Below are 24,792 nucleotides of genomic sequence, written 5' to 3'. Positions count from 1 at the left end.
TCCAAAGTAAAATGAGAAAATAGCAAAAGGCAATGGTACTCACCAGCCAAGATTACAAGAAAAATGCACGCCAGGCCGCAGCCGGCCCCCTTTTGTTGGAAGGAGGTAACACGGGTGCAGAATGCTGATGAACAATCACTCTCATCCACTCTCGCTGGAGGAGCGACTGCCTAGCACTAAAACTGCACACAGATGAAACTTGCAGTAGGGTGCAATTCACACACACGCGGCACCGTGCTTAGTCAGCATCCTATTACACGCCCCTACTATTCGATTAGGCGGGATGCCCGGCACCCTATCCGTGCATCGCAGAGGTGCAAAGCCCCAACTCACAAGGTCACCATTAATGGGCCTGGCTGCGCCCTGACAGATAAAAAAGTGCAATAATATCATATGAGGTATTAGTTAATATTTTGGCCAAAATACAGTACAGACCAAAAGTTTGGACACACCCTCTCATTTAAAGATTTTTCTGTATTTTCATGACTATGGCAACAAGTGCTAAGCATCTCTGGGAACTCATTCAAGATTGTTGGAAGACCATTTCCGGTGACTACCTCTTGAAGCTCATCAAGAGAATGCCAAGAGTGTGCAAAGCAGTCATCAAAGCAAAAGGTGGCTACTTTGAAGAACCTAGAATATAAGACATATTTTCAGGTGTTTCACACTTTTTTGTATAAGTATATAATTCCACATGTGTTAACTCATAGATTTGATGCCTTCAGTGTGAATGTACAATTTTCAAAGTCATGAAAATACAGAAAAATCTTTAAATGAGAAGGTGTGTCCAAACTTTTGGTCTGTACTGTACGTAAGCTCGCAACCCATCGTCAAGGGTCCTCATGATTTTGCGAGTCCCTACTCTATCATTAAAAACAAACTGCATAGCCAGAATAATAAGCAGAATTATTTTTGCACTTTTTTTAATCCAATTTCAATAGGGATTTCAAACTAGGAAACATATTGCATCCAAATGGATTAACCCCTCACCCCCAGAAATTAGTGAACTCAAAAATAGGATAACTAATATCAGATTAGAAAAAGGGGTATATAAAAAATGAAACTCAGTGAATAAATTTGAGAAAATATGAGACTTATGGTTGGATACACCTGGAATGCCATCAAGGAGGTTATTGCTGGAGAGACAATTTGACTTATGGAGGAAGGGAGGCATTGACGAGGTCTAATGTTTCATTGTGTATTGGAATTCCTTAACATGTGTTCTGGGTAATATAGCACACCTATATGTGTAGAGGATTATAATGTTTATTACAATATTATGCTAATAAGAGATTTCAAGAATGTGGAATGTTAATTGTAAGATATAGTAACTGCAAGTTATCAGACGGTAATGGGCAAGCTGAAAGGATATATCGGAGAGATGCATGTATGTTATTTTATTATTGTATGTACTGGTTTCTTGTTTTGTAAAAAAAAAATAATGAAAAAAATTTATTGGATTAAAAAAAAAAAGAATAGGAAAAAGGCTTCTACCCTGTGTGAGTTCTCTAGTGCTTAATTAAAGCTGATCTCCGGTTAAAACATTTCCCACATTCTGAACATAAAAAAGGCTTCTCCCCTGTGTGGGTTCTCTGGTGAATAACCAAAGCTGATTTACGGTTAAAACATCTCCCACATTTGGAACAAGAAAATCTATTGTCCACTGTGTGTATTTTTTGACTTATAGACTTTTCGAGGGTAAAACTATTTCCATTTTCTGGCAGTGAAAATGTCTTCTTTGCTTTAGGAGCAGTTCGTTTTTCAATCCTTATTTTTTTATTTTGACTTTCCTTAGTAGTCGGTAATGAATCAGAAGACAGGACCTGTTTCATAGGATCAGATGACAGATCTTTGCTGTGAAGGGATGATGGTAAATCTGGAGTAATGGCATTCACTTCAATTGTATCCTGTGGGATCTCAAGATCATCCGATATAAAAATATCCTGTCCCTCTGATCTCCTGGTACAGTCATCTGCCAAGAAAAAAAACAATTATTAATTTTGAATAAAATATTCTTGAAATTTATATTTTTGAACATTTCTACTTAAAATGTCTGTAGAAATGACAACTTATTGACAGAATGACAGTGAATGACAATTCACAGTCTAATAGAAAACTTCATAGGATGAACCATTGGAGCGTGGTGTTCAACTGTTTGTGCATTCTGCCTCCAAAATATGGAATAAGAAGCCACCAAACAATGTTATGTAGATGAAAATGATACCAATAAAAACTTCTACTCATCCATAAAACAATCCAGCAATATCCGCTTTCCCAAAGTCAGATCTCACCCTCTCTTCTGAGCCTTGCAGTGCGCCCAAACCACATTTATCATCCATGTATTTGGCATTACTATGGTGAGAAGAACCCTCTTCATTTACGGTGTGTGTCTCCTGGAGCACAATCTGGGCACTATGTGTTGGGGAATAAAATGGCCAATGGGCAATTTTTACTCTCCAACATCGACTGCGAGCTAATGTCCAGAAAGTGGCCGTGGAGTCAAAATAGTCACTACTCCTATAGATTAATTCACTGAGGGTTATCATTTCCAAAATGCAGTTACTTTATGGGGATTTCTATTGCTCTGATTTTCTGCCATTTTGTCATATTAAGGTTTCTGCAAATGTTGTGTCCCATCTCCTCTGGGATCTGCAAGATCTGCATTCAAATAGCTAAATGGCGCTCCTTCCCTTCTTACCCTGTCATGTGCCCAGACAGCAGTGTACAACCGTATATAGGGGATTGTCACATTCAAGAGTAGTTGGAAATAATTTGTAAAGTCCATTTGTTTCCTATTATCCTTTGTGAAGAATTCCAAAGTTATCACCACATAAAGTGACACACGTCAGATTTGAAAAATGGAACCTGATTAGGAACAAAAAACTGTCTGCGGGAAGGGGTTAAATCAGAGTATTTTGGGAACGAACTGCTGTAGTCAAAAACTGAGTATAGACGGTAACATATCTACTGAAATGATCGAACTGAACAGTCTTCTCAGTAAATAGTGAGTAACTAGTGGTGAAACCTCTCTGGGGTAATTAGAGTCTGGGGCTCGGGGGCTCTTCGTCATCTAAACTATGATAAGAACCAATATATTCTGTCAGATAAATTTCAAGAAGAAATATTAGACATTGAAGTAGAACTTTTTATAATAGTGCAGAGCTGAGGTGTCTTAAATTTAGACCTCGGCATTGGGAAGATGTAATGGAGACCTTCTTTTAAAGACCACCATGGAGTTACAGAGACACATAAGTGAGTCAGGCCGATCCCACCACAATCAAACTATCATAGAGAATGAACCTGTAAAAAAGACAGAATAAAAGATATGTTACATCCCCAACAACAACGTATATATAAGGGAGAGCTCCAACACTAAACCGGAGTTGCACTCGTTTATGGTGGACCATTGGAGGTATGATGAGTCCTGACCAGAAGAGTAGAGAAAGTATTAGTGCCCCCATTTCAGGAGAGATTGTGCAGGAATCTGAATTCTTTAGGATTGAAAACATAATGGAATTTATGACGTGGAGTGAATCCATGAAACCAGGGCTCGAGCCATGCCACCACATCTCCTGGAGGCGTGAATAGATGTGTATTACAGCCATCAGCCACGCACAGCTTAGATATATATCATGGCACAGGTGTAATGTTTTTCATGCAGTTTATCGCAATCCTGTTTGAAGATAGTTTGAAAAATCAGGATAAAGGGAAACTCTGTTGTTATTGTACAGAAATTCACACTTGGCCTCACTGCACATTTAATATTGTCGATCATAAAAGTGAAGTTTGGCCAGAAAGACTGGACCTGGTCTTGTAGGGACCATATGAGCACATTCAGCCGCACAGAAGGGAGAGAAGGTAGAAGGTAGAAGGGAGAGAAGGTAGATTCATCCAATAAGATATCAGGGTCCTAGGAAGCCAACAGCATCATTACCCTCCGCTTTCTCTTACAGGCTCATCAGAATATTTTTCTTCAAGTGATTTTCTCACTTGTCAGCACTTTCTACGTACGCTGTCATTTGGCTTTGTAGTTTACAGATCTGGACAGGTAACGGTCAGCGTCTACTAATCCCAGGGGGTAGGTGGATCCTCCAGGTTGTAAGTTCTACAGAAAAAGGCTTTTACAATTACACAAAGTAATGTGAACATTTTTGGATGGAGGAAAATGTTGTGGTCTAGAAGGAAAATGGTGATCACACGATTGTGATACGGCCGAACTACATGACTGGTAAACCAGCCACAGCCTGTGACTGAGAAGAATCTGTGACTTCTCTGCATTTAGTGGTTACTACTCACCTGGGCGGTTATCTGTAGGAATCTCCTCCTTACACCGCTCATCACCCCTCACATATGTCTCTGTAGTATTAATATGGGACAGATCTTCACCCTGAAACAAATATTATAAAAGTCAAAGACAGATAGAGAAGTCCCATCTATGATCAGCTCTAATCCTGTCATCTCCACCGTTCTCATTACACAAGTATAAAACATATAATACTTGTGGATAAAACAAGACTGAGCACAAGACCTTCACAGCCGTCTACACATCATAGGGGAGATCTCATGACACCTTCTCTCCATCTACCTGATGATCCTGAGGAACATTGGGATCTTCTTGTTTACAGTCCTGTGGAAGAAGAGGACGGATACTCTCTTACTGGATAGATCTGGAGAAAACACATATAGGGACTGAATTCATTCTTTACATACAGATAATTATAGGCCGTGTGTATTTAGTCCTATTACCTGGTGATGTGAGGGGCTGGGGAACCTCCATCATGATGTCCTTGTACAGATCTTTGTGTCCTTCTATATACTCCCACTCCTCCATGGAGAAATAGACAGCGACATCCTGACACCTTATAGGCACCTGACACATACAATCATACCGTCATCAACCAGAATCCTACAGTGCCGTCTTGTATAATGTCCCAGCATTCCCAGCAGTGTCACCTCTCCAGTCAGCAGCTCAATCATCTTGTAGGCGAGTTCTAGGATCTTCTGGTCATTGATGTCCTCATGTATCAGGGGGTGAGGTGGAGTCCCCGTGATTGCGGGCTCAGGGGTCTTCCCCATCCCTAAGACACAGGGTCCTGACGGCGCTCACTAGAGGTCTTCTTCACTACTGTGTAATCCTGGTTATGGAGAGACGCATTAATAAATCTCACTCCAGACATTTCCAGAGTCCTCACCTCTCCAGTTCTGTCCGTCTGTTATTCCCATAGATAAGAATGATGTAATGTGACGTCATCAGAATCTCTCACCTCTCCAGTAAGCCGGAAGAGGATCTCTAGGGTGAGGTGTAATATCCTCTCCATCATCTTGTCTCTGTCCATATCCATCTTTGATGGGTCCATAAGGAAAATTCTCTTATATAGAAGATATCCACTGAAAGGATCCGATATTGTAGAAACCTGAATGAGAAGATGAGTTGATATAACATCATAAAAATCCTGTGTAATAATACAATTACTGAAGACAATATGGGGAAACATATGAGGAGATTTATTATTTTACAGAATGTAGTATTCTTCTTCAAATCTAGTAATAAAACCTATATATTTTAGGCCACAGACAACAAGCAGTTTCTTCCTCGGAGTCTGCAGCTGAATACATTTCTCATAAACTCAACTTCAATAACGCTAATTATCGTCTCATTTACAGACACTGGAATCGACATTAGCAATACTGCAGGAGATATTCATTCCACATGACATTAGAAATTGTAACATACCTGGCGGCGTGCTTGCATAGTGCACCACCTACCACTATGCAAGATCGCAATTTTAACCTTCAGTCCAGTCTGCTAGTCTAGCTCCTGTTCATACTGTGTGCTTGCCTCTGGTCTGACTGCTTAGGGCGGCGGCCCGGTTACTTCCTGTTTCTTATAGCTGCTGTGGGCACACTCCTAATGTGTCCCCAGCCTATTGCTGTGAGTCACTGGATATTTAAACCCACTCCACCCTGTAGAAGATGCCTGAGCAACACTAATTTCAGTGTGCTCCTACTCTGAAGTTGCCAGGTCCTGTTCTGTTTCTTGCCTGTCCCGCCATTCTGGGGGCTGCATTCCCAGACCTGTTATCTGTGTCTTCTAGCCTGTTCCCGCCATTCTGGGGGCCGTATACCCAGACTCGCTCCTGTATCTCGTTGCAGTGTCAGTTCCTGTCTGAACACTCTCCTAGCCTGTTTGTCCGCCTTTCTGGGGGCCGTATACCCAGACTCGCTCCTGTATCTCGTTGCAGTGTCTGTTCCTGTCTGAACACTCTCCTAGCCTGCTTGTCTCTATGTCCATATCTTCCATTTTCCTGCAGTGTCTGAACCTGCACCTAACTCCAACTCGTTGTCTCTGTACTTCTGTTTGTGAGTTTAGAGTCCACTCGCTACTTCATTGCAAGTACCTTGTGTGTATCTGGTTCTGCTTGTCCCTTCCAGTCTGTTCCATGTGAACAGAGCCCTGTCCTCTCTGCTCTGCCTTGCTCACTGCTCCTGCGGTTTCGCTCTGCCTTGCTCACCGCACCAGCGGTTTCGCTCTGCCTTGCTCACCGCTCCGGCGGTTCCTCTCTGCTGTGCCTTGCTCACCGCTCCGGCGGTTCCTCTCTACACTGCCTTGTCCACCGCTCTGGCGGTTTCGTCCTGCTCTGCCTTGCTCACTGCTCCGGCGGTTCCTCTCTGCTCTGCCTTGCTCACCGCTCCGGCGGTTCCTCTCTGCTCTGCCTTGCTCACCGCTCCGGCTGTTCCTCTCTGCTCTGCCTTGCTCACCGCTCCGGCGGTTCCTCTCTGCTCTGCCTTGCTCACCGCTCCGGCGGTTCCTCTCTGCTCTGCCTTGCTCACCGCTCCGGCGGTTCCTCTCTCTGCTCTGCCTTGCTCACCGCTCTGGCGGTTCCTCTCTCTGCTCTGCCTTGCTCACCGCTCCGGCGGTTCCTCTCTGCTCTGCCTTGCTCACCGCTCCGGCAGTTCCTCTCTGCTCTGCCTTGCTCACCGCTCCGGCGGTTCCTCTCTCTGCTCTGCCTTGCTCACCGCTCTGGCGGTTCCTCTCTCTGCTCTGCCTTGCTCACCGCTCTGGCGGTTCCTCTCTCTGCTCTGCCTTGCTCACCGCTCCGGCGTTTCCTCTCTGCTCAGCTTGCTCACCGCTCCGGTGGTTTCGCACTGCTCTGCCTTGCTCACCGCTCCGGCTGTTCCTCCCCGCTCTGCCTTGCTCACCACTCCGGCGGTTCCTCTCTGCTCTGTTTGTCTACCGCATCTGCAGTTTTGTTCCTGAATCCCAGTCTGTACAGGACTCTATCCAGCCTGCGCTCCAACCTGCTTTTGCCTCCCTGTCGGCACTCCAGCCGTGCTTGCCAGTACCCCCCCTGTCTGCATACCAGCCGTGCTTGCCAGTATCCTCCTGTCTGCACTCCAGCCGTGCCTGCCAATACCCACCTGTCTGTGTGCCAGCCTAACCTGCCTGTTCCTGTATTCCCCGGTGTGGGTCAACAGCCGTGTCCGGGGTCTGACCTGGAGTAGCACCTGGTACCTCTGCCCGGTTCCTCCTTGGTGCACGGAGTCGATTGAGCCGCCGTGCGACCTTGGTCGGATCGGGTTGATACTTAGTTACGCCCCTCCAGGCACTCCTCGGTTCATGGTACAGTGGGATCACTAATCACGCACACGCCAGCCAGTCCGGGCGTGTGCATAACAGTTTGCTCAGGCCATGGTTCCCGTTGAGCCCCACGGTCCTTCGTTCTCAGAGACTTATTGAATCTTTGTCTGGCGAATAAGTGCATCAAGAAAATTTTTTTTTTTTCGCAAGCTGAGGTCCTGGCGATTTACGCACCAGCCCCAATGGAGCTATCAGCACCCGTTCCTGCGGATCCACCACGGTACTATGGGGATCCAAAACGAAGCCGTGCATTTGTGGAGCAATGCATGCCGCATTTCAAGTTCTACGCTCACTATTTTCCTACCGATCGGGTTAAAGTGGGATTTATGATGTTCTACCTAGCGGGTGATGCCTTGAAATGGATCACCCCCCTATGGGAAGCATGGGATCTTATCGTCTCTGACCTGCAGGCCTTCCTGGTGGCCTTTCTAATGGTCTTTGATGATCCTAATCCTGAAGCCTCTGCTAAAGCTTCTCTTCCCAATACCCCGGAGCAGCCCCGATGGGTAATGTGTGTGGGTAGCTCACCAGTTGTCCTGCCTGAAGAGACTGCTGCCCACCCAGAATCCATACAGGATGACTATGCTCCACAGAATACTTCTCTTCCCAACCTCAAGAGGCAGTCCAGACGTGCAAGGCGTAGAGGCAAACCATCACGCCAGGTTCTGTCCTCCCAAAGACCTCCTGTTCCCCAGCCAGTAGAGGCAGCTATCCGCACTGAATCCATGAAGATTCACCATGTTCGTCAGGCAAAGCAGAGGCCGGAACTCAGTCACAAAATCGGATTGCAGTCCCGCTGCGGTTGTTTGGGACCTCCTGACGGTCTTTGTCCAGTGAAGGTTGTAGAATCCCAAGACATTAGGCCTGTAGGAGAGGCTGCCCTTGGCGTTAGTGTTTCCTCTCCACAGATGACCATGACTGTCTCCGTGGCAAGTGAAAGCCTCGGATTAACTGGAAGTTTCGAGCTTAAAGCCTTGAAGAATCACTGTTTGATTCCCGTCTGAAAACTGCAGAAGCCGGTTTGGGCAATGTCAGCGGTAGGACGAGCCCTACTCAGAAACAGTCTAAATATGTCTGTACAAATTAAGCTCCAGATTGGAGCATTACACATGAAGAAGCTCACATTCCAGGTGCTGACTGGTTTACCCACAAGTCGTCCAGAGCCGAGAAATCTAGTGCCCGCTCAGATCTGGAGACCCTGCATGGTGTATCCTGGGGGACAGCTAAGGTACAAGGGGTGTCCAGTCCCCATATCTTCAGGACAGTCTGCAGTTTCTTCTTCTTCTTCACCAGATCTGCTTGTCGCTGACTTGCTGTGCGTTGAAGTCTCCGAAGGAAGAGAAGAGGAGGCAATGTCCCCACAGTCTCGACGATTGTACCAATGATCTGGCTTCAGGTACCGCCCCGCCTCACAGACATGTCATCTTTGAAACCAGATTGAAGATGGTCCCAAAGCAAGGACCCTCCATCTCTAATAAATCTGACCTTACGTCCATCAAGGCGGTGGATACCTCCAAGTCTCTGCACCCCTCCAACCAGGCGGAGGACCTCCAGTTGCCTCCTGAATCCTCCGGCGTGCTACCTGATAACAAATGGAGACTTTCCTACACCCTGTACCTGATACCTTGCCCACTTCATCCAGTGAGCTTGACAAAGTGTACTCTGAAGCAGGGGTTACCCCCGAGTCTCTGCACCCCTCCAACCAGGCGGAGGACCTCCAGTTGCCTCCTGAATCCTCCGGCGTGCTACCTGATAACAAATGGAGACTTTGCTACACCCTGTACCTGATACCTCACCCACTTCATCCAGTGAGCTTGACAAAGTATACTTTGAAGCAGTGGTTACTCCCGAGTCTCTGCACTCCTCCAACCAGGCGGAGGACCTCCAGTTGTCTCCTGAATCCTCCGGGGTGCTACTTGATAACAAATGGAGAGAGACTTTCCTGTGTGCTGTTCCTGGTACATCACCCACTTCATCTGTTGCGGAGGATGGCTTGATGGGAGGAAGCATCCTAGTTACCAAGATGATGAGACCAGTCTCGTTTCCTCTAGTGGACAGAAGAGGTAATCCTCTTGAAGAGAAGGATTGGCCTCCAAATTCTCTGCGGAAGACCCTTGCAGGCTTGAAGAAGAGGGGGCATAAAGGGGGGGGGGGGTACTGTAACATACCTGGAGGCGTGCTTGCATAGTGCACCACCTCCCACTATGCAAGATCGCAATTTTAACCTTCAGTCCAGTCTGCTAGTCTTGCTCCTGTTCATACTGCGTGCTTGCCTCTGGTCTGAATGCTTAGGGCGGTGGCCCGGTTACTTCCTGTTTCTTATAGCTGCTGTGGGCACACTCCTAATGCGTCCCAAGCCTATTGCTGTGAGTCACTGGGTATTTAAACCCACTCCACCCTGTAGGAGATGCCTGAGCAACACTAATTTCAGTGTGCTCCTACTCTGAAGTTGCCAGGTCCTGTTCTGTTTCTTGCCTGTCCCGCCATTCTGGGGGCTGTATTCCCAGACCTGTTATCTGTGTCTTCTAGCCTGTTCCCGCCATTCTGGGGGCCGTATACCCAGACTCGCTCCTGTATCTCGTTGCAGTGTCTGTTCCTGTCTGAACACTCTCCTAGCCTGCTTGTCTCTATGTCATTATTTTCCATTTTCCTGCAGTGTCTGAACCTGCATCTAACTCCAACTCGTTGTCTCTGTACTTCTGTTTGTGAGTTTAGAGTCCACTCGCTACTTCATTGCAAGTACCTTGTGTGTATCTGGTTCTGCTTGTCCCTTCCAGTCTGTTCCGTGTGAACAGAGCCCTGTCCTCTCTGCTCTGCCTTGCTCACCACTCCGGCGGTTCCTCTCTACTCTGCCTTGCTCACCGCTCCGGCGGTTCTTCTCTGCTCTGCCTTGCTCACCGCTCCGGCGGTTCTTCTCTGCTCTGCCTTGCTCACCGCTCCGGCGGTTCTTCTCTGCTCTGCCTTGCTCACCGCTCCGGCGGTTCTTCTCTGCTCTGCCTTGCTCACCGCTCCGGCGGTTCCTCTCTGCTCTGCCTTGCTCACCACTCCGGCGGTTCCTCTCTGCTCTGCCTTGCTCACCGCTCCGGCGGTTCCTCCCCGCTCTGCCTTGCTCACCGCTCCGGCGGTTTCGCCCTGCTCTGCCTTGCTCACTGCTCCGGCGGTTCCTCCCCGCTCTGCCTTGCTCACCGCTCCGGCGGTTTCGCTCTGCTCTGCCTTGTCCACCGCACCTGCGATTTTGCCCTGCTCTACTTGCTCACTGCTCTGGCGGTATCTCTCTGCTTTGCCTTGCTCACCACTCCGGCGGTTCCTCTCTGCTCTGCTTGTCTACCGCATCTGCAGTTCTGTTCCTGAATCCCAGTCTGTACGGGACTCTATCCAGCCTGCGCTCCAACCAGCTTGTGCCTCCCTGTCGGCACTCCAGCCGTGCTTGCCAGTACCCCGCCTGTCTGCATACCAGCCATGCTTGCCAGTATCCTCCTGTCTGCACTCCAGCCGTGCCTGCCAATACCCACCTGTCTGTGTGCCAGCCTAACCTGCCTGTTCCTGTATTCCCCGGTGTGGGTCAACAGCCGTGTCCGGGGTCTGACCTGGAGTAGCACCTGGTCCCTCTGCCCGGTTCCTCCTTGGTGCACGGAGTTGATTGAGCCGCCGTGCGACCTTGGTCGGATCGGGTTGATACTTAGTTACGCCCCTCCAGGCACTCCTCGGTTCATGGTACAGTGGGATCACTAATCACGCACACGCCAGCCAGTCCGGGCGTGTGCATAACAGAAATAACTACTTCATGATGAGGATGACATCTTCTTCTATTACGGCTCTAGAAACATATTTGGCCAGAGTCGGTAACGGACTACATCACCACTGGCTGTCTATATGAATATTTCCCGTCTTTCCTGACTGTAATCTTCTATCACGTTACATCTCATGTTTAATTCACACACAGAAGTTTGAGGCTTTTAAAAAAGCGTTTTTTTGGGGATAAACACCGTGGACATAAATTATTTGATGCCAAAGTCTCCATGTATAGTGTTTAATGGGGTTTATTTCTGGATTTAGGCTCTCCTATATCACAAGAAAATCACCAGAAAAAAGCAGATATTAAAATGTTTCAAAAGATAATTAGCACCAACAATTCTTGCAAAAAAAAAAAAACATGCAAAAAGCAGAACATTTTTTTAAATTTTGTAACACGGTAAACATTTGTTTTAAAATAAATTAACTCTTTTGGGCACCAGAACATAGATGTACCAGCAGGGATGGAATAGGTGCGGCTGCAACAAAAACACTGGCAGTTTAACCACTTGCTGCTGTCAAAGGCAAACATGGCATCTAAGAAGGTTGGACTCAATGGACCTCCTCCCCCAAGTACTCGATAGTATGGGGCTGCCTAGTTCCTACGATACTTAAATGTCTAATAATGGTTTCTGGGCCTGCAATGTATGAAGGTCTATCGATCGGGCGAGAGGCAGCGTCCAATAAGTTACCTTTTAACGTCCCTATTTAATGCCCCCCATACACATTAGACAAAAGTTGCATGAAAGTACTGATTTCGGGGGGTTTGGTCGACTATATAATGTATTTGGGGGCCTCCCGACAGATGATGTCAGGGCAGAGAAGGATCTGTCATCCTGAATTTCAGAGGCTAATCTGTATGCAGGCGCCATTTAAAAAAAGTATGTGTATATGTACAGTACAGACCAAAAGTTTCGACACACCTTCTCATTTAAAGATTTTTCTGCATTTTCATGACTATGAAAATTGTACATTCACACTGAAGGCATCAAAACTATGAATTAACACATCTGGAATTATATACTTAACAAAAAAGTGTGAAACAACTGAAAATATGTCTTATATTCTAGGTTCTTCAAAGTAGCCACCTTTTGCTTTGATGACTGCTTTGTGCACTCTTGGCATTCTCTTCATGAGCTTCAAGAGGTAAGTTGGTCTTCCAACAATCTTGAAGGAGTTCCCAGAGATGCTTAGTGCTTGTTGGCACTTTTGCTTTCACTCTGCGGTCCAGCTCACCCCAAACCATCTCGATTGGGTTCAGGTCTGGTGACTGTGGAGGCCAGGTCATCTGGCGTAGCACCCCATCACTCTCTTTCTTGGTCAAATAGCCCTTACACAGCCTGGAGGTGTGTTTGGGGTCATTGTCCTGTTGAAAAATAAATGATGGTCCAACTAAACGCAAACCGGATGGAATAGCATGCCGCTTCAAGATGCTGTGGTAGCCATGCTGGTTCAGTATGCCTTAAATTTTGAATAAATCCCCAACAGTGTCACGAACAAAACACCCCCACACCATCACACCTCCTCCTCCATGCTTCACGGTGGGAACCAGGCATGTAGAGTCCATCCGTTCACCTTTTCTGCGTCGCACAAAGACACGGTGGTTGGAACCAAAGATCTCAAATTTGGACTCATCAGACCAAAGAACAGATTTCCACTGGTCTAATGTCCATTCTTTGTGTTCTTTAGCCCAAACAAGTCTCTTCTGCTTGTTGCCTGTCCTTAGCCGTGGTTTCCTAGCAGCTATTTTACCATGAAGGACTGCTGCACAAAGTCTCCTCTTAACAGTTGTTGAAGAGATGTGTCTGTTGCTAGAACTCTGTGTGGCATTGACCTGGTCTCTAATCTGAGCTGCTGTTAATCTGCGATTTCTGAGGCTGGTGACTCAGATAAACTTATCCTCAGAAACAGAGGTGACTCTTGGTCTTCCTTTCCTGGGGCGGTCCTCATGTGAGCCAGTTTCTTTGTAGCGCTTGATGGTTTTTGCAACTGCACTTGGGGACACTTTCAGAGTTTTCCCAATTTTTCGGACTGACTGACCTTCATTTCTTAAAGTAATGATGGCCACTCGTTTTTCTTTACTTAGCTGCTTTTTTCTTGCCATAATACAAATTCTAACAGTCTATTCAGTAGGACTATCAGCTGTGTATCCACCAGACTTCTGCACAACACAACTGATGGTCCCAACCCCATTTATAAGGCAAGAAATCCCACTTATTAAACCTGACAGGGCACACCTGTGAAGTGAAAACCATTTCCGGTGACTACCTCTTGAAGCTCATCAAGAGAATGCCAAGAGTGTGCAAAGCAGTCATCAAAGCAAAAGGTGGCTACTTTGAAGAACCTAGAATATAAGACATATTTTCAGTTGTTTCACACTTTTTTGTTAAGCATATAATTCCACATGTGTTAATTCATAGTTTTGATGCCTTCAGTGTGAATGTACAATTTTCATAGTCATGAAAATACAGAAAAATCTTTAAATGAGAAGGTGTGTCCAAACTTTTGGTCTGTACTGTATATCTTGTATATAATCCTCCGCTAGAGGAGTCTGGAGGTGACTCTCTCATACAGAGCACAGGAAAGCTGGAATATTTGTGTATGGGGGAGTCTGGAGAGATAGCCGTCTGCCAAATGATCGTTCAGCCAACACTTATCTCATGTGTATGGGGCAGTTAGTATTACACTGACAGGCAGTGATAATACACGGCACTACAGTAGTACAGTGCATCACCTGAGCAATCAGAGGCTTGTATGTTTTATGATCGCACTAATGAGAGTTGTTTGAAAAAGTAAATAAAATAATCAAAGTTTTAGCAACAAGAAATATCCGTCACTATAGGGAAAACAGACTTACTGCACAATGTTAGTTAGGTCATGTCCATACTTTATTATACTCTATTATCCTATACACATCCTATACACAGTGGTGCACATAGAAATCACAGGTCCCACAGCAATAGCTGTAATTGGGTCCCCCAACCTCAAAAGGAAAAATAATTATATTATGCCGTTGTACTTGATAGGCACAGATCAGATAGTATGGACATGAATGAAGGAGACCAAAGTAAAGAAAAGTTTATGTTTCAACTTAACTAGAACTTGATGAGAAGTATATACATCAGATAGCAGGCACAACACTTTATGAATGCTTTTTCTGTATCATTCAGAGTCAGGAATTTTCCGGTTACATGTGGCGATAAATAACTTTTGTTACAAGCTACAACAGTCCAGCAAACCATTATGGGAAAGTCCATCATCCCCTGTGGGGACCATACAAGTTGAGATTTGTCGCTACAGCCCCCCAAAGCTACTTTTAGCTCCCTGTTGATTTGTGAGGACCTCACTGGCTGAGGTGCATTGGTACGACTCCTCCCTAGTACTCTCAAAGTCTATTCGATGACGGCCACACACTCCTTGCTGTGGCACTGCATCTTGAGCTCTCGTAGGAGACCTCGGGTCCCAGTTTGGCGACCCCGTCGCTTCCTCTCTAGTATAGACAATTGTTTGTTTAAATACTGTTTATCTAAGATAAGGAATCCTTCCTTAACTTAACCCCCTTTAATTAGACCTTCTGCCCCCTCCCTCCCTCCTCTCCTCCAGGGCAAAGTTCTGTATTGTTTAAGTAGGTCTCCTGGCCTGAGCCAAGTTCCTCATCCTGCTGCTCACCTTAGCAAATTTGTATCCCTTTAAATAGGCCCACTGTCCACTCAGGGCAAAGTTCTGTACCATCTAAGTAGGCCTCCTGACCTGAGCTAAGGACCTCGCCCTGCTCTTTGTCTCCGATATGCTCCCTGTCTGGAATCCAAATTCACACTGCTATTATATCTTTGCTTTCCTTCAGACCGTACTATCTGATGTCTTCCTCCTGGCACACAACACCTTATCAATTTAAGACTACAACCAGATACCAGCCTGATGTCTGTATTTCTCACTTACTTATCCCTATCTGACTCATCACCAGGAAATTGTTCTCCTGTATCACCATGTAGCTTAGTGCTACATGGTCACATTATGATGGTCCCCATAGAACCCTCATGGTATGATGGCGCCCACAACCCATCACAGAGTATTATGGCCTCAACAGCCTGCTACACAAAATGAGGACCACCACTCAGTATGGTGGTCCTTGCAGTCCACCACAGTTTCCCTCTCATTAAAATGACCCCCACAGCCTTTCACTTAATATGATGTCCTCACGGTTTCTGATATTAATATTAAAAAACAAGATAAAGGACACACACTACTCAACCAACCCTGTTCCTGAGGTGCGCTGCTCCGGTCTGTGCAGTGTAAGTACTGAGGGTCCGAAGTACAGTTGTGATGTAGTGACGCCATTGTGCCTGTAGTGAACGAAATCTCAGACTCACAGGTGACGACTGAACTGTGAATCAGGTAGCTTTCGACTCCCAGATGTAACTTAAATGTGCTCACCTGAGCAGGTTGTGCAAGATAGGCACAAGACTAGCATAGAAGTTACAGGAGATGGGGTTCTCAATCCGTGGTGTGCAGCTTGTCCGAGAGCAGTGGTGGCGTGCTTGTGATAGCCCGACAGGTGCCTCCACGTGAACATAGAAAAGAGTATTATAACCGGAAGCGCTCCCAAAGGATGGTGGAGATTCCGATAGTGCCAGGGAATTGTTCATCTTACATATGATCCATATAAAATAGATGGCCATGATATTAAGGCTGCGTGCCCACGATGCGTTTTTCATGCGTTTCCGCTGTGGAATTTCCGCAGAGGAAACGCATCAAAAACGCATGGTAATCCGCACCCCATGGTCCCCAATGGCATTCCGCAATGTCAATGCACATGCTGCGGATTTTTCCGCAGCGTTTCTGCAGCGCTCATAAATCCGCGGCATGTTCATTAATTTTGCAGAAGCGCAGCGGAATTGCCGCCATTGACTTGCATTGAGAAACATATAATCCGTGACTGTACATTTGTACACGCGGATAATATGCGTTTCAATGTGCGGATGGTACCCAAGTCTGGAGGAGAGGAGACTCTCATCCAGACCTGGGTACCATTGTACCTGTAAAAAAAAGAATAAAATAATAAAGTTTATATTCACCTGTCCGGCGGCCCCTGCAGCGCTTATCTTCCAGGACCTGAGATGACGTTGCGGTCATGTGACCGCAGGCTGTCTCGCGATATGCCGGCAACCCGGAAGGAGCGCGACAACACACGCGGTAGCACAGGCGGGGGATCGGTAAGTGTAGCTTTATTTTTTACGGTCACACTATATAAATCCATGCTGTTTGTATGGATTTATACAGTGTGACCTAGTTGTCAAGCACTTTCCAAGTGATGCTATCGCCTGGAAAGTGCTTGTAGTCCGCATGCATAAACGCATGTGAATACGTGTGTATTCTGCAGGAAAAACGCATGCAGGGAGATGCAGAAACACTGCAGAAATTTTCTGCTTCATTTCTGCATCATGGGCACATAGCCTAACCCCTTTACCCCCGAAGGTGGTTTGCACGTTAATGACCAGTTATACCTTAGATCCCTATTAGCCATGGAGTAGCCTCTGGGATAAAAAGTGACTCCAGCTCACAGAGGCATACAATTCTATTTAATTTATTAAGACGTGGTAAAAATTTGAAAATCATTAAAAACAAGAATAGAAAAAGGGGAGAAATGGGGGGGACCTCCAATAGATGAGAGACATAGATATATTCAACTTGTCCCTGGTGCTTTGAAACAGGTACTGCCAACAGTATACGGTATCAAAGTAAAATTCATAATGCCTATGTACCTTTATTTGCAAAATATGTATTTATATCTACTATATAATCGGCTTATCCCATCTGTCTGTCCGTCCGTACAGGAAATCCCGCATCGCTGATTGGTCTGGCCGCGGCCAGTCAGCGACGCGGGATTTCAGAACAAGATGGCAGCCATTAGTGGCTCATCTGCCGAATGGAGGTCAGCGGCGATGCACCCGGGAGATGACCGGCTCGCAGCGGAAGTACCCGCACAGGCAGCGCCGCTCCCCGGTCCTCACTAACACGGTTCGCTGATTGGCGCCAAATTTAAATACCGCTCTGCTGATTGGTTGCGGCCGCCGGCCGCGACCAATCAGCGATTTTGGCACCAAATTTAAACAGGCTCTCCTGCCAATTGGCGCCGGATTTAAAATAAGTAACCAGGATGAGGGGGCCATACAAGCCAGGATGAGGAGGCCATACAAGCCAGGATGAGGGGGCCGTACAAGCCAAGATAAGGGGGGCCATACAAACCAGGATTAGGGGAATGAAGGAGCCTTACAAACCACAATTAGGGGATGAGGGAGCCATACATACCAGGATATGGAAATTTAACAGTAGCTGCTGCATTTCCCACCCTAGGCTTATACTCAAGTCAATACATTTTCCCAGTTTTTTGTTGTAAAATTAGGGGTATCTGCTTATACTCGGGTCACCGCGCACAGGCAGCATGTGACCCCCGGCTGCAGCTGGCTCTTGCTTCCGCTTATGTCACGACTATTTGCGGCTGCAGCCAAGGGGGTCTCCTGTTTCGCGTTCCAAGGTGAGTGATGGGCTGTGGGCGGGGTTATCCCCCATCCCGTCACACCTGGCATTCACCACACGCGCATTCATTGACAGAGCGCGCGGTGGATGCTGGATGTGACACGATGGGGGATAACCCTGCGCACAGCCCGTCATTCACCGTGGTACGCGGAACAGGAGACCCCTGGCTGCAGCCGCAAATAGTCGTGATGTAAGCGGAAGCAAGATCCGGCTGCAGCCGGGGGAATTACGTGCTGGCTGTGCGTGGTCAGTGATGTTGTCACAAGCAGTATTGACAACATGACGTAATTACAAAATTCATTAGGGGCCCCGGGGGGATACATTGGGGGGTTAATTTAAAGTAGTGCACAACCCATTTAAATACTGCTTCGCTGATTTGTCGCGCCCGGTCGGCCGCATACATATTCTAGAATACCCGATGTGTTGGAATCGGGCCACCATCTAGTATTATATATTAGCACAATACCAAGTGAATTGAGGATTCACCAAAAATGCTTAATACAATCTATCATTGTCCATTCATAAAGTGCATTGTACAAATGGCTGACAACTTCATTGTAAGCTAAATTGTCAAGCAGTAGCAACAAATAAAGTGACCGGTGCCAAAGGAGAGCATGGCTATTCTATAAAGGTAAGCGGTTACTTAGATTTACTTGTGCTATTGGTAGATGCGTAGTTACGAAGGACACAAGTCCGGCACGTGAGAGTTTGAAAGCAATACCAAACTTGGCAAATCAATTTGCAATGGTTATAAAATGTCCTATTACCTGTGTGCCAAGCGGCCGATAGACCAGGGGTGTATAGGTAGGCGCCGCGTCCCCCTCGCTTAGACATTGTTTTGCTGTCGCTTATTCCGGAGCGTGTCACCAGGAGGCTTAAACAGTACAGAACTTTGTCCTGGATTAGGGGGGGGGGAACCGGTCTAATTAAAGGGGATTAAGTTAAGGAAGGATTCCTTATCTTAGACAATCAGGATTTAAACAAACAATTGTCTATGCTAGAGAGGATCATATGTAAAGCCCCCGTCTCACATAGCGATATCGCTAGCGAGATCGCTGCTGAGTCACGGTTTTGGTGACGCAACAGCGACCTCACCAGCGATGTCGCTATGTGTGACACTTTGCAACGATCAGGCCCCTGCTGTGAGGTCGCTGATCGCTGCAAAGTGTCCTGGACCATTTTTTGGTCGTTGGCCTCCCGCTGGCCAGCACACATCGCTGTGTGTGACCAGCGGGACCAACGATCTGGCTTGTAACCATGGTAAACATCGGGTTACTAGGGGCACGCGCGCACTTAGTAACCCGCTGTTTACCATGGATACCACTCTGCTACGGTGCGCGGAGGCTACCGTTCACCTTAGCAGAGTAATATCCATGATAAACATCGGGTTACTAAGTGCGCGTATGCCCCTAGTAACCCGATGTTTATCATGGATACGACTCTGCTAAGGTGAACGGTAACCTCCCGCGCACCGTAGCAGAGTGGTATCCATGGTAAACAGCAGGTTACTAGGGGCACACGCGCACTTAGTAACCCGATGTTTACCATGGTTACGAGCCTGCTCCTGCTTAAGCAGCAGGCTGGTAACAGGAGCAGGACATCGTGGAACGAGTCTTTCCACGATATCGCTGCTCCCCTGATCGCTGGTGAGCCTGCCTGTTTGACAGCTCACCAGCGATGTATTAGCGATGCAGCAACGATCCCTGACAGGTCGTATCGTTGTCGGGATCGCTGCTGCATCGCTTAGTGTGACGGGGCCTTAAGATGAACAATCCTCTTGTACTATCGGGATCTCTACCATCCAACGAGAGAGCCTCCGGGTAAAATACTCTTTTCTATGGAATTGTGATGATTGGAGAGAGTGCCCGGTGCCAAACCACACTGAGCTCTCTCAATTCACAGGCACCATAGCGGCCGAATGGGTTGCCACCATGGATGATACACCCCTACCTATCCAACTATTGAGAGGTAAATATCTCATAGGTCCTGGTTTCCTTAGTGTCTGCACCAAGAATGGGGATAAGTGATTATTTATTAATTAGCCGTGGCATAGTCAGTGGGCGGGGTGGTGCCATAGTGTGTGTAGGGGGCAGTACTGTGGGAAAAAAAACCCGAAGTAAAATTTTAAACCTTTATTAAATATATGCATTAAAAACTTGACTAACAACATATATATATACTAACATCTAGCAAATTTACAAGCTGAATGGCTTGTTGTGGATGTATATAAACAGGTGTAAACAATGATGCTGCTGAAAAATTGAAATAGTCACTACCATACCCGACCCTGTACCTAAACAAAGCTGATACTGCCTAGCCATGGAGGTTGGCATGAGAAGGCGCCCCCACTCACCAGTGGGTGTCCCTCAGAAGCCATAGTTAACCCTGATTATATATTTATATATCTCAAAAAAATACACTGATACATTAAATAGGAGCAGATATCTCTCAAGGTATAAAGGAAAGGGTATGGTCCTCATCAGAGAATGTTCCAATAATCCGCCTCAACGTGTTTCTCCAGCAGCTTCATCAGGAGGCTTCATACAGGGATGATGATACATGATGCGCATGTCTGTAGTTATGCGTTCCACACAGCAGGGCATCTAGGGTCATGTTCCGTGATTGCGCATGTCCGGAAGCATGCGTTCCACGCCGGATCGCATATGGTATTGGATTGCATTCCACCAATATAGAAAAATCCTATCTCTGAGATCAGCATCATGGGAGACTAAAAACAAGTCTTGCACATCCTCCCATCATGTAACAGGCATGTAGATCTACTTTATCACTACAAAAAATATGGGATGGTGGCCCACAGTATATTCTTAAATGGTCAAATTTGATTCCTATTGTATAATTATAGTCAAGGAACACCACACTTGCTAATGATTAAATAGTATACGTGGGATATAACTGATAAGTAATAATTCTGATATAGAAGCTCAGATATCTCGATGAAGCACAACAATATGTGAACCCTATTCACAGGGAACTGACTAGCAATGGGTAGAGCATAAAATCCAAAAATGTAATCCAGAATGGGGCTGTATTCACACAAAACAGACAGGCGTAGGACATTTGCTCATTGAGTCCCTTAGGGGCTCGTGAATCCAGTCTAAAAAAAATCCACTCACTTTCTCTTTTGAGGATACATCTATTCAGGGCTGATGTCGGAGTTGTGGTCCATTTTGGTGGAGTAGGAGATGGAGTCTGTATAAAATGGACCGACTCCAACTCCTGAAATATATAATAAATTAGGTACAGTAGTTCAATGCAGGATGTGCTGTAAATGTTTTCTTAAGACTTTGGGAAAGTTGTGAAAAGTTCTGTAGACGTCTGCTCTATTCCTGATCTAAGCTTTTAATTGAGATGAATCTGTGCTGCACTTTATGTACATGCTCAGCAATGAGGCAGTGCTGTGGAGTCGGAGTCGTGGAGTCGGAAATCAGGGAAATTGAGGAGCCGAAGGTTTGGCTTACCGACTCCACAGCCCTAAATTGTGATCACCTCTTCTCACATTGGGTTTAACCACCTCAATGATACAAAGGGAGATGTCTCCAGTTTCACCTCGATGTACACTGTTCATGTGTCTCGCTAATGGGGTGTCCCGACCATGGCGTATATCACCAAAAATGCTCCCCCACCCTACTTCTAGACTTCCTCTTGGTAATGCCTACATAATCTAGGGGGCAGGTGCATGTGGCCACATATACAAGTCCTGAGGTTTTACAGTTGGAAAGATCCCCTGGAAAACGGTTTTACCAATGGAGGAACTCAAGAAAGATTTACATGGTCTCATCCAATTACATGTACAACATTCTCCACCTCTAAAGAAAGCACTGATTGTTCTATTAGCAAAGTCCCCTTGGGTGCAGATTTTTTATAGAAACTATGCACTCAACAGTCCCTAATTGACCAACCCTGAAAGTTATTGTGAGAGTAGATCCCACAGCACCCTCAGGTCAAGGATGGCCAAAAGTACATCCCAGTGTTTTCAGAGGATATTAAAGATACTGTCACTGATTGTCGTAAGTTCCTATTACTCACGTTATCCCATCTTTTTCTTAGTCTCTTGATTAGGTATGTAGGAGTGTCTCTCCAGTTTTTCTGCTATCGTGCACAATCCAAAATGTACTGTGGGTACCCCTTTTCTCTTAATCGGGTGTTCATGACTATTGCCTGTGTATTAAAATCTGTGACATTAGAACAGTTCTTCTCAACCGAATAAATTGGTCCTTTTATATATATATTTTTTTTTAGGGGGGTGGGGTGGTGGCTATCCCACTTCAATAGTTTATTAGTGCTTGTAGGTTTATGGGAGATGAGCGTCTCTATAGTCCAATCTTGTTCTTCCTCGACTAGTACATCCAGGAAAGGCAACTGATTATAATTAAACTCTGATGTAAATCTACGGCCCACTCTGTTGATGTGGAGTTCGCTCACAAATTCAAGAAATAGTTCACTCTTCTCTGACCAGATGAAAAAATGTTGTCAATAACTCTATACCATACCCCAATATAAGGATTCCTTGAATATTGTGGTCTCCCCCCACCAGCCGAGGAATAGGTTAGCATATGAGGGGGCACAGGGGTTCCCCATCGCAGTACCCCTGAGCTGGAGGAAGTACTGCCTGTCAAAAAGAAAGAAGTTATGAGCAAGAGTGAATTTTAGAAGATCCTCCATGATGTCATTATGTCTGCTACACTTTATTGATCTCGATTTCAAGAAATGTCTTACTCCTCCGATACCATCCTCATGTGATATATTACTGTACAAAGCCTCGATATCTAGTAAGGCCGGCTGCTCCACTACATGCATGTATACATGCTCGAGGGTACACATGGAGGGGAGCAGGCAAAGGGAAAACCAACTCCAGAGGGATTATTCCAACTGTAAAACCTCAGGACTTAGTGTACGTGCCCATGATCCGTAATGGCATCGGTTTGGACGCAGCTCACCTGCGCTGCATCCAAACCGCTGCATTGTACAGTAGAAGTACAGTGGATGGGATTTATAGAAATACATAGCCCACTGTGCTTCTATTTGACGCCGCGTAAACTCACTGGCGGCACGGCTTTATGAGCCACAGCATGTCAACTTCTGTTGCAGAGACGCTAGTCTTCGCAACAGAAATTTCCACAATTAAATGTATAGGATGCGGTAAATCCGCATAGTTCAATGAACGTATGCGGATTAACCTGCGTGATTAGAACGCAGAGCTTTAGGCGCAGCGAAAATACGCTACTTCCAAAGCGCTGCTGATTCCTGATCATGGGAACGTAGCCTTATTCCAACTGCAGGACCTCAGTTGGTACTGTGGCAACATTATACTGTGTGTGGGCCAAGAAAGGGGCCGTGTAATATGAGAACAATACGTTTCCTCACTTCCTGTCTTCCATAGTTGGGTCGTATGTATTGTGACAAAGTTACTGGCAGAATACTGAAGGGGAGATAAGTTTCACTGAGTCTGTTAGCTTCAGTGCTGTGAAACATGGAAGTCTTCTCCTGCATGGTAGGTGCAGAGAGGGTTAAGCAGCCATATTTAAAAGGGCATGTTTGATTGGCCAGAGAGAAGTTGTGTTTATTTTGTGCTAACCTGAACCGTGTGTTTTTTGCTAAATCCTAAGTGGCCGGACCCAGGTCGGTGCAAGGACTTAGCTGTACATTTCCTTATTTTGTTTTGCCGTTATGCCAGATGAGCTGTGTTTATTTTTAAAAACTTTGCATTGGTTTATGCCGCTTAATAAACCAACTGAAAATTTAAAGAGACAGTGTTCTGTATTGTGAGGAGCTGCCCACTTACTAAAGACTAAGAGACATTTTTTCAGCACGGAGCACCATTTCCATCAATAATATTATTGTGTTTTATTGGAGATTTGCTGGCTGTGTTTTATTAATGCTCTGCTTGCTCGTCAGTTATGTCCACTAGTTTTGCTTGTAAATTGTCCAACATTTCAGTAATCTAATCAGTATCTCAGGAGCCTTAGGTCATTGTCCAAGCAGCGACTGGACTCATTGTGTGAGTGTTGATTGTGGACACAGAGGAGCCGTCACCACAGGGGGTCTTACATGCAGTCTCAGGTGAAGACTCCTGGAATATCCTTCATTGTTTCAGTTAAAAGCTGAAATGCTTAAGGGGGAGGGGGTCATCACTGCTGACCTGGGAAGGGGTTGAGCCCAGAGGACAGAAGAGACATGTTTAGCAGGAGTTGTGTGGAAGGACATCGAAGGAATGGGAGCGAAACTGAGGTTCTGGACGAAGAATGGATCAATGGGATATGGAGATCAGTACCGCCTGGGCTGGATAAGCATGCTACAGTTTTGGATATGTTGTTGGATATAAACTTTCTTGAAGGACTGTTGCTACTGGATACCTGTGCTTTCATCATTTTATTTGTCGTTTGGAGGATCGTGGACTGTGGCTACAGACTATACTGGTTGGAGATACGAAATCTATGGGCCAACCAAAAGTTGAGAGACCGTGAGTATGGCCTGATAAAAAGCCAGTCAAAGCCAGTGGAACTACTGATCCCAGGTTGGGAACTTAAGGACTGAGAGAACTGTATTTTGGCAGTTTACCTGGAATTGCCGTATTACCATGGATGTAATTAATAAAATATTGTTGCATCGGAAACATGCCTAAGTGATTACTTACAACCCACAACCTCGGATCTTTACACATATCTACCTCCATGTGCAGCCAAGTAAGCAGATCTACCACAGAATCTATTACAGGAAACAGAACAAAAACGTTACGATTCTTATAAAGTGGCAACACAAGACACTTGCTGCTGTGAAAAGCAAACATGACAACTAAGAAGGTT

At 46.0% G+C, this 24,792-nt stretch overlaps 1 protein-coding gene across 1 annotated transcript in view; it reads right to left on the bottom strand.

The window, feature by feature from the left end:
• The window catches only part of LOC141213686 (uncharacterized), a 104,762-nt gene that overhangs the window by 75,138 nt on the left and 4,832 nt on the right, over positions 1-24,792 (bottom strand). The window contains exons 2-4 of the mRNA XM_073665288.1: positions 5,265-5,414; positions 4,954-5,135; positions 4,747-4,870 (exon numbers count right to left, since the gene is read on the bottom strand). Coding sequence (XP_073521389.1) covers positions 4,747-4,870; positions 4,954-5,076 — 247 coding nt within the window. The 5' untranslated portion in view covers positions 5,077-5,135; positions 5,265-5,414. The remainder of the gene's footprint in view (positions 1-4,746; positions 4,871-4,953; positions 5,136-5,264; positions 5,415-24,792) is intronic.

The sequence above is a fragment of the Phyllobates terribilis genome, unplaced genomic scaffold (assembly GCF_046119375.1).
Source record: "Phyllobates terribilis strain yellow unplaced genomic scaffold, ASM4611937v1 Scaffold_207__1_contigs__length_3498100, whole genome shotgun sequence".
Taxonomy (NCBI): domain Eukaryota; kingdom Metazoa; phylum Chordata; class Amphibia; order Anura; family Dendrobatidae; genus Phyllobates; species Phyllobates terribilis.
The sequence above is the reverse complement of the archived record's forward strand: the minus strand, read 5'-3'. Positions and strand labels throughout refer to the sequence as shown.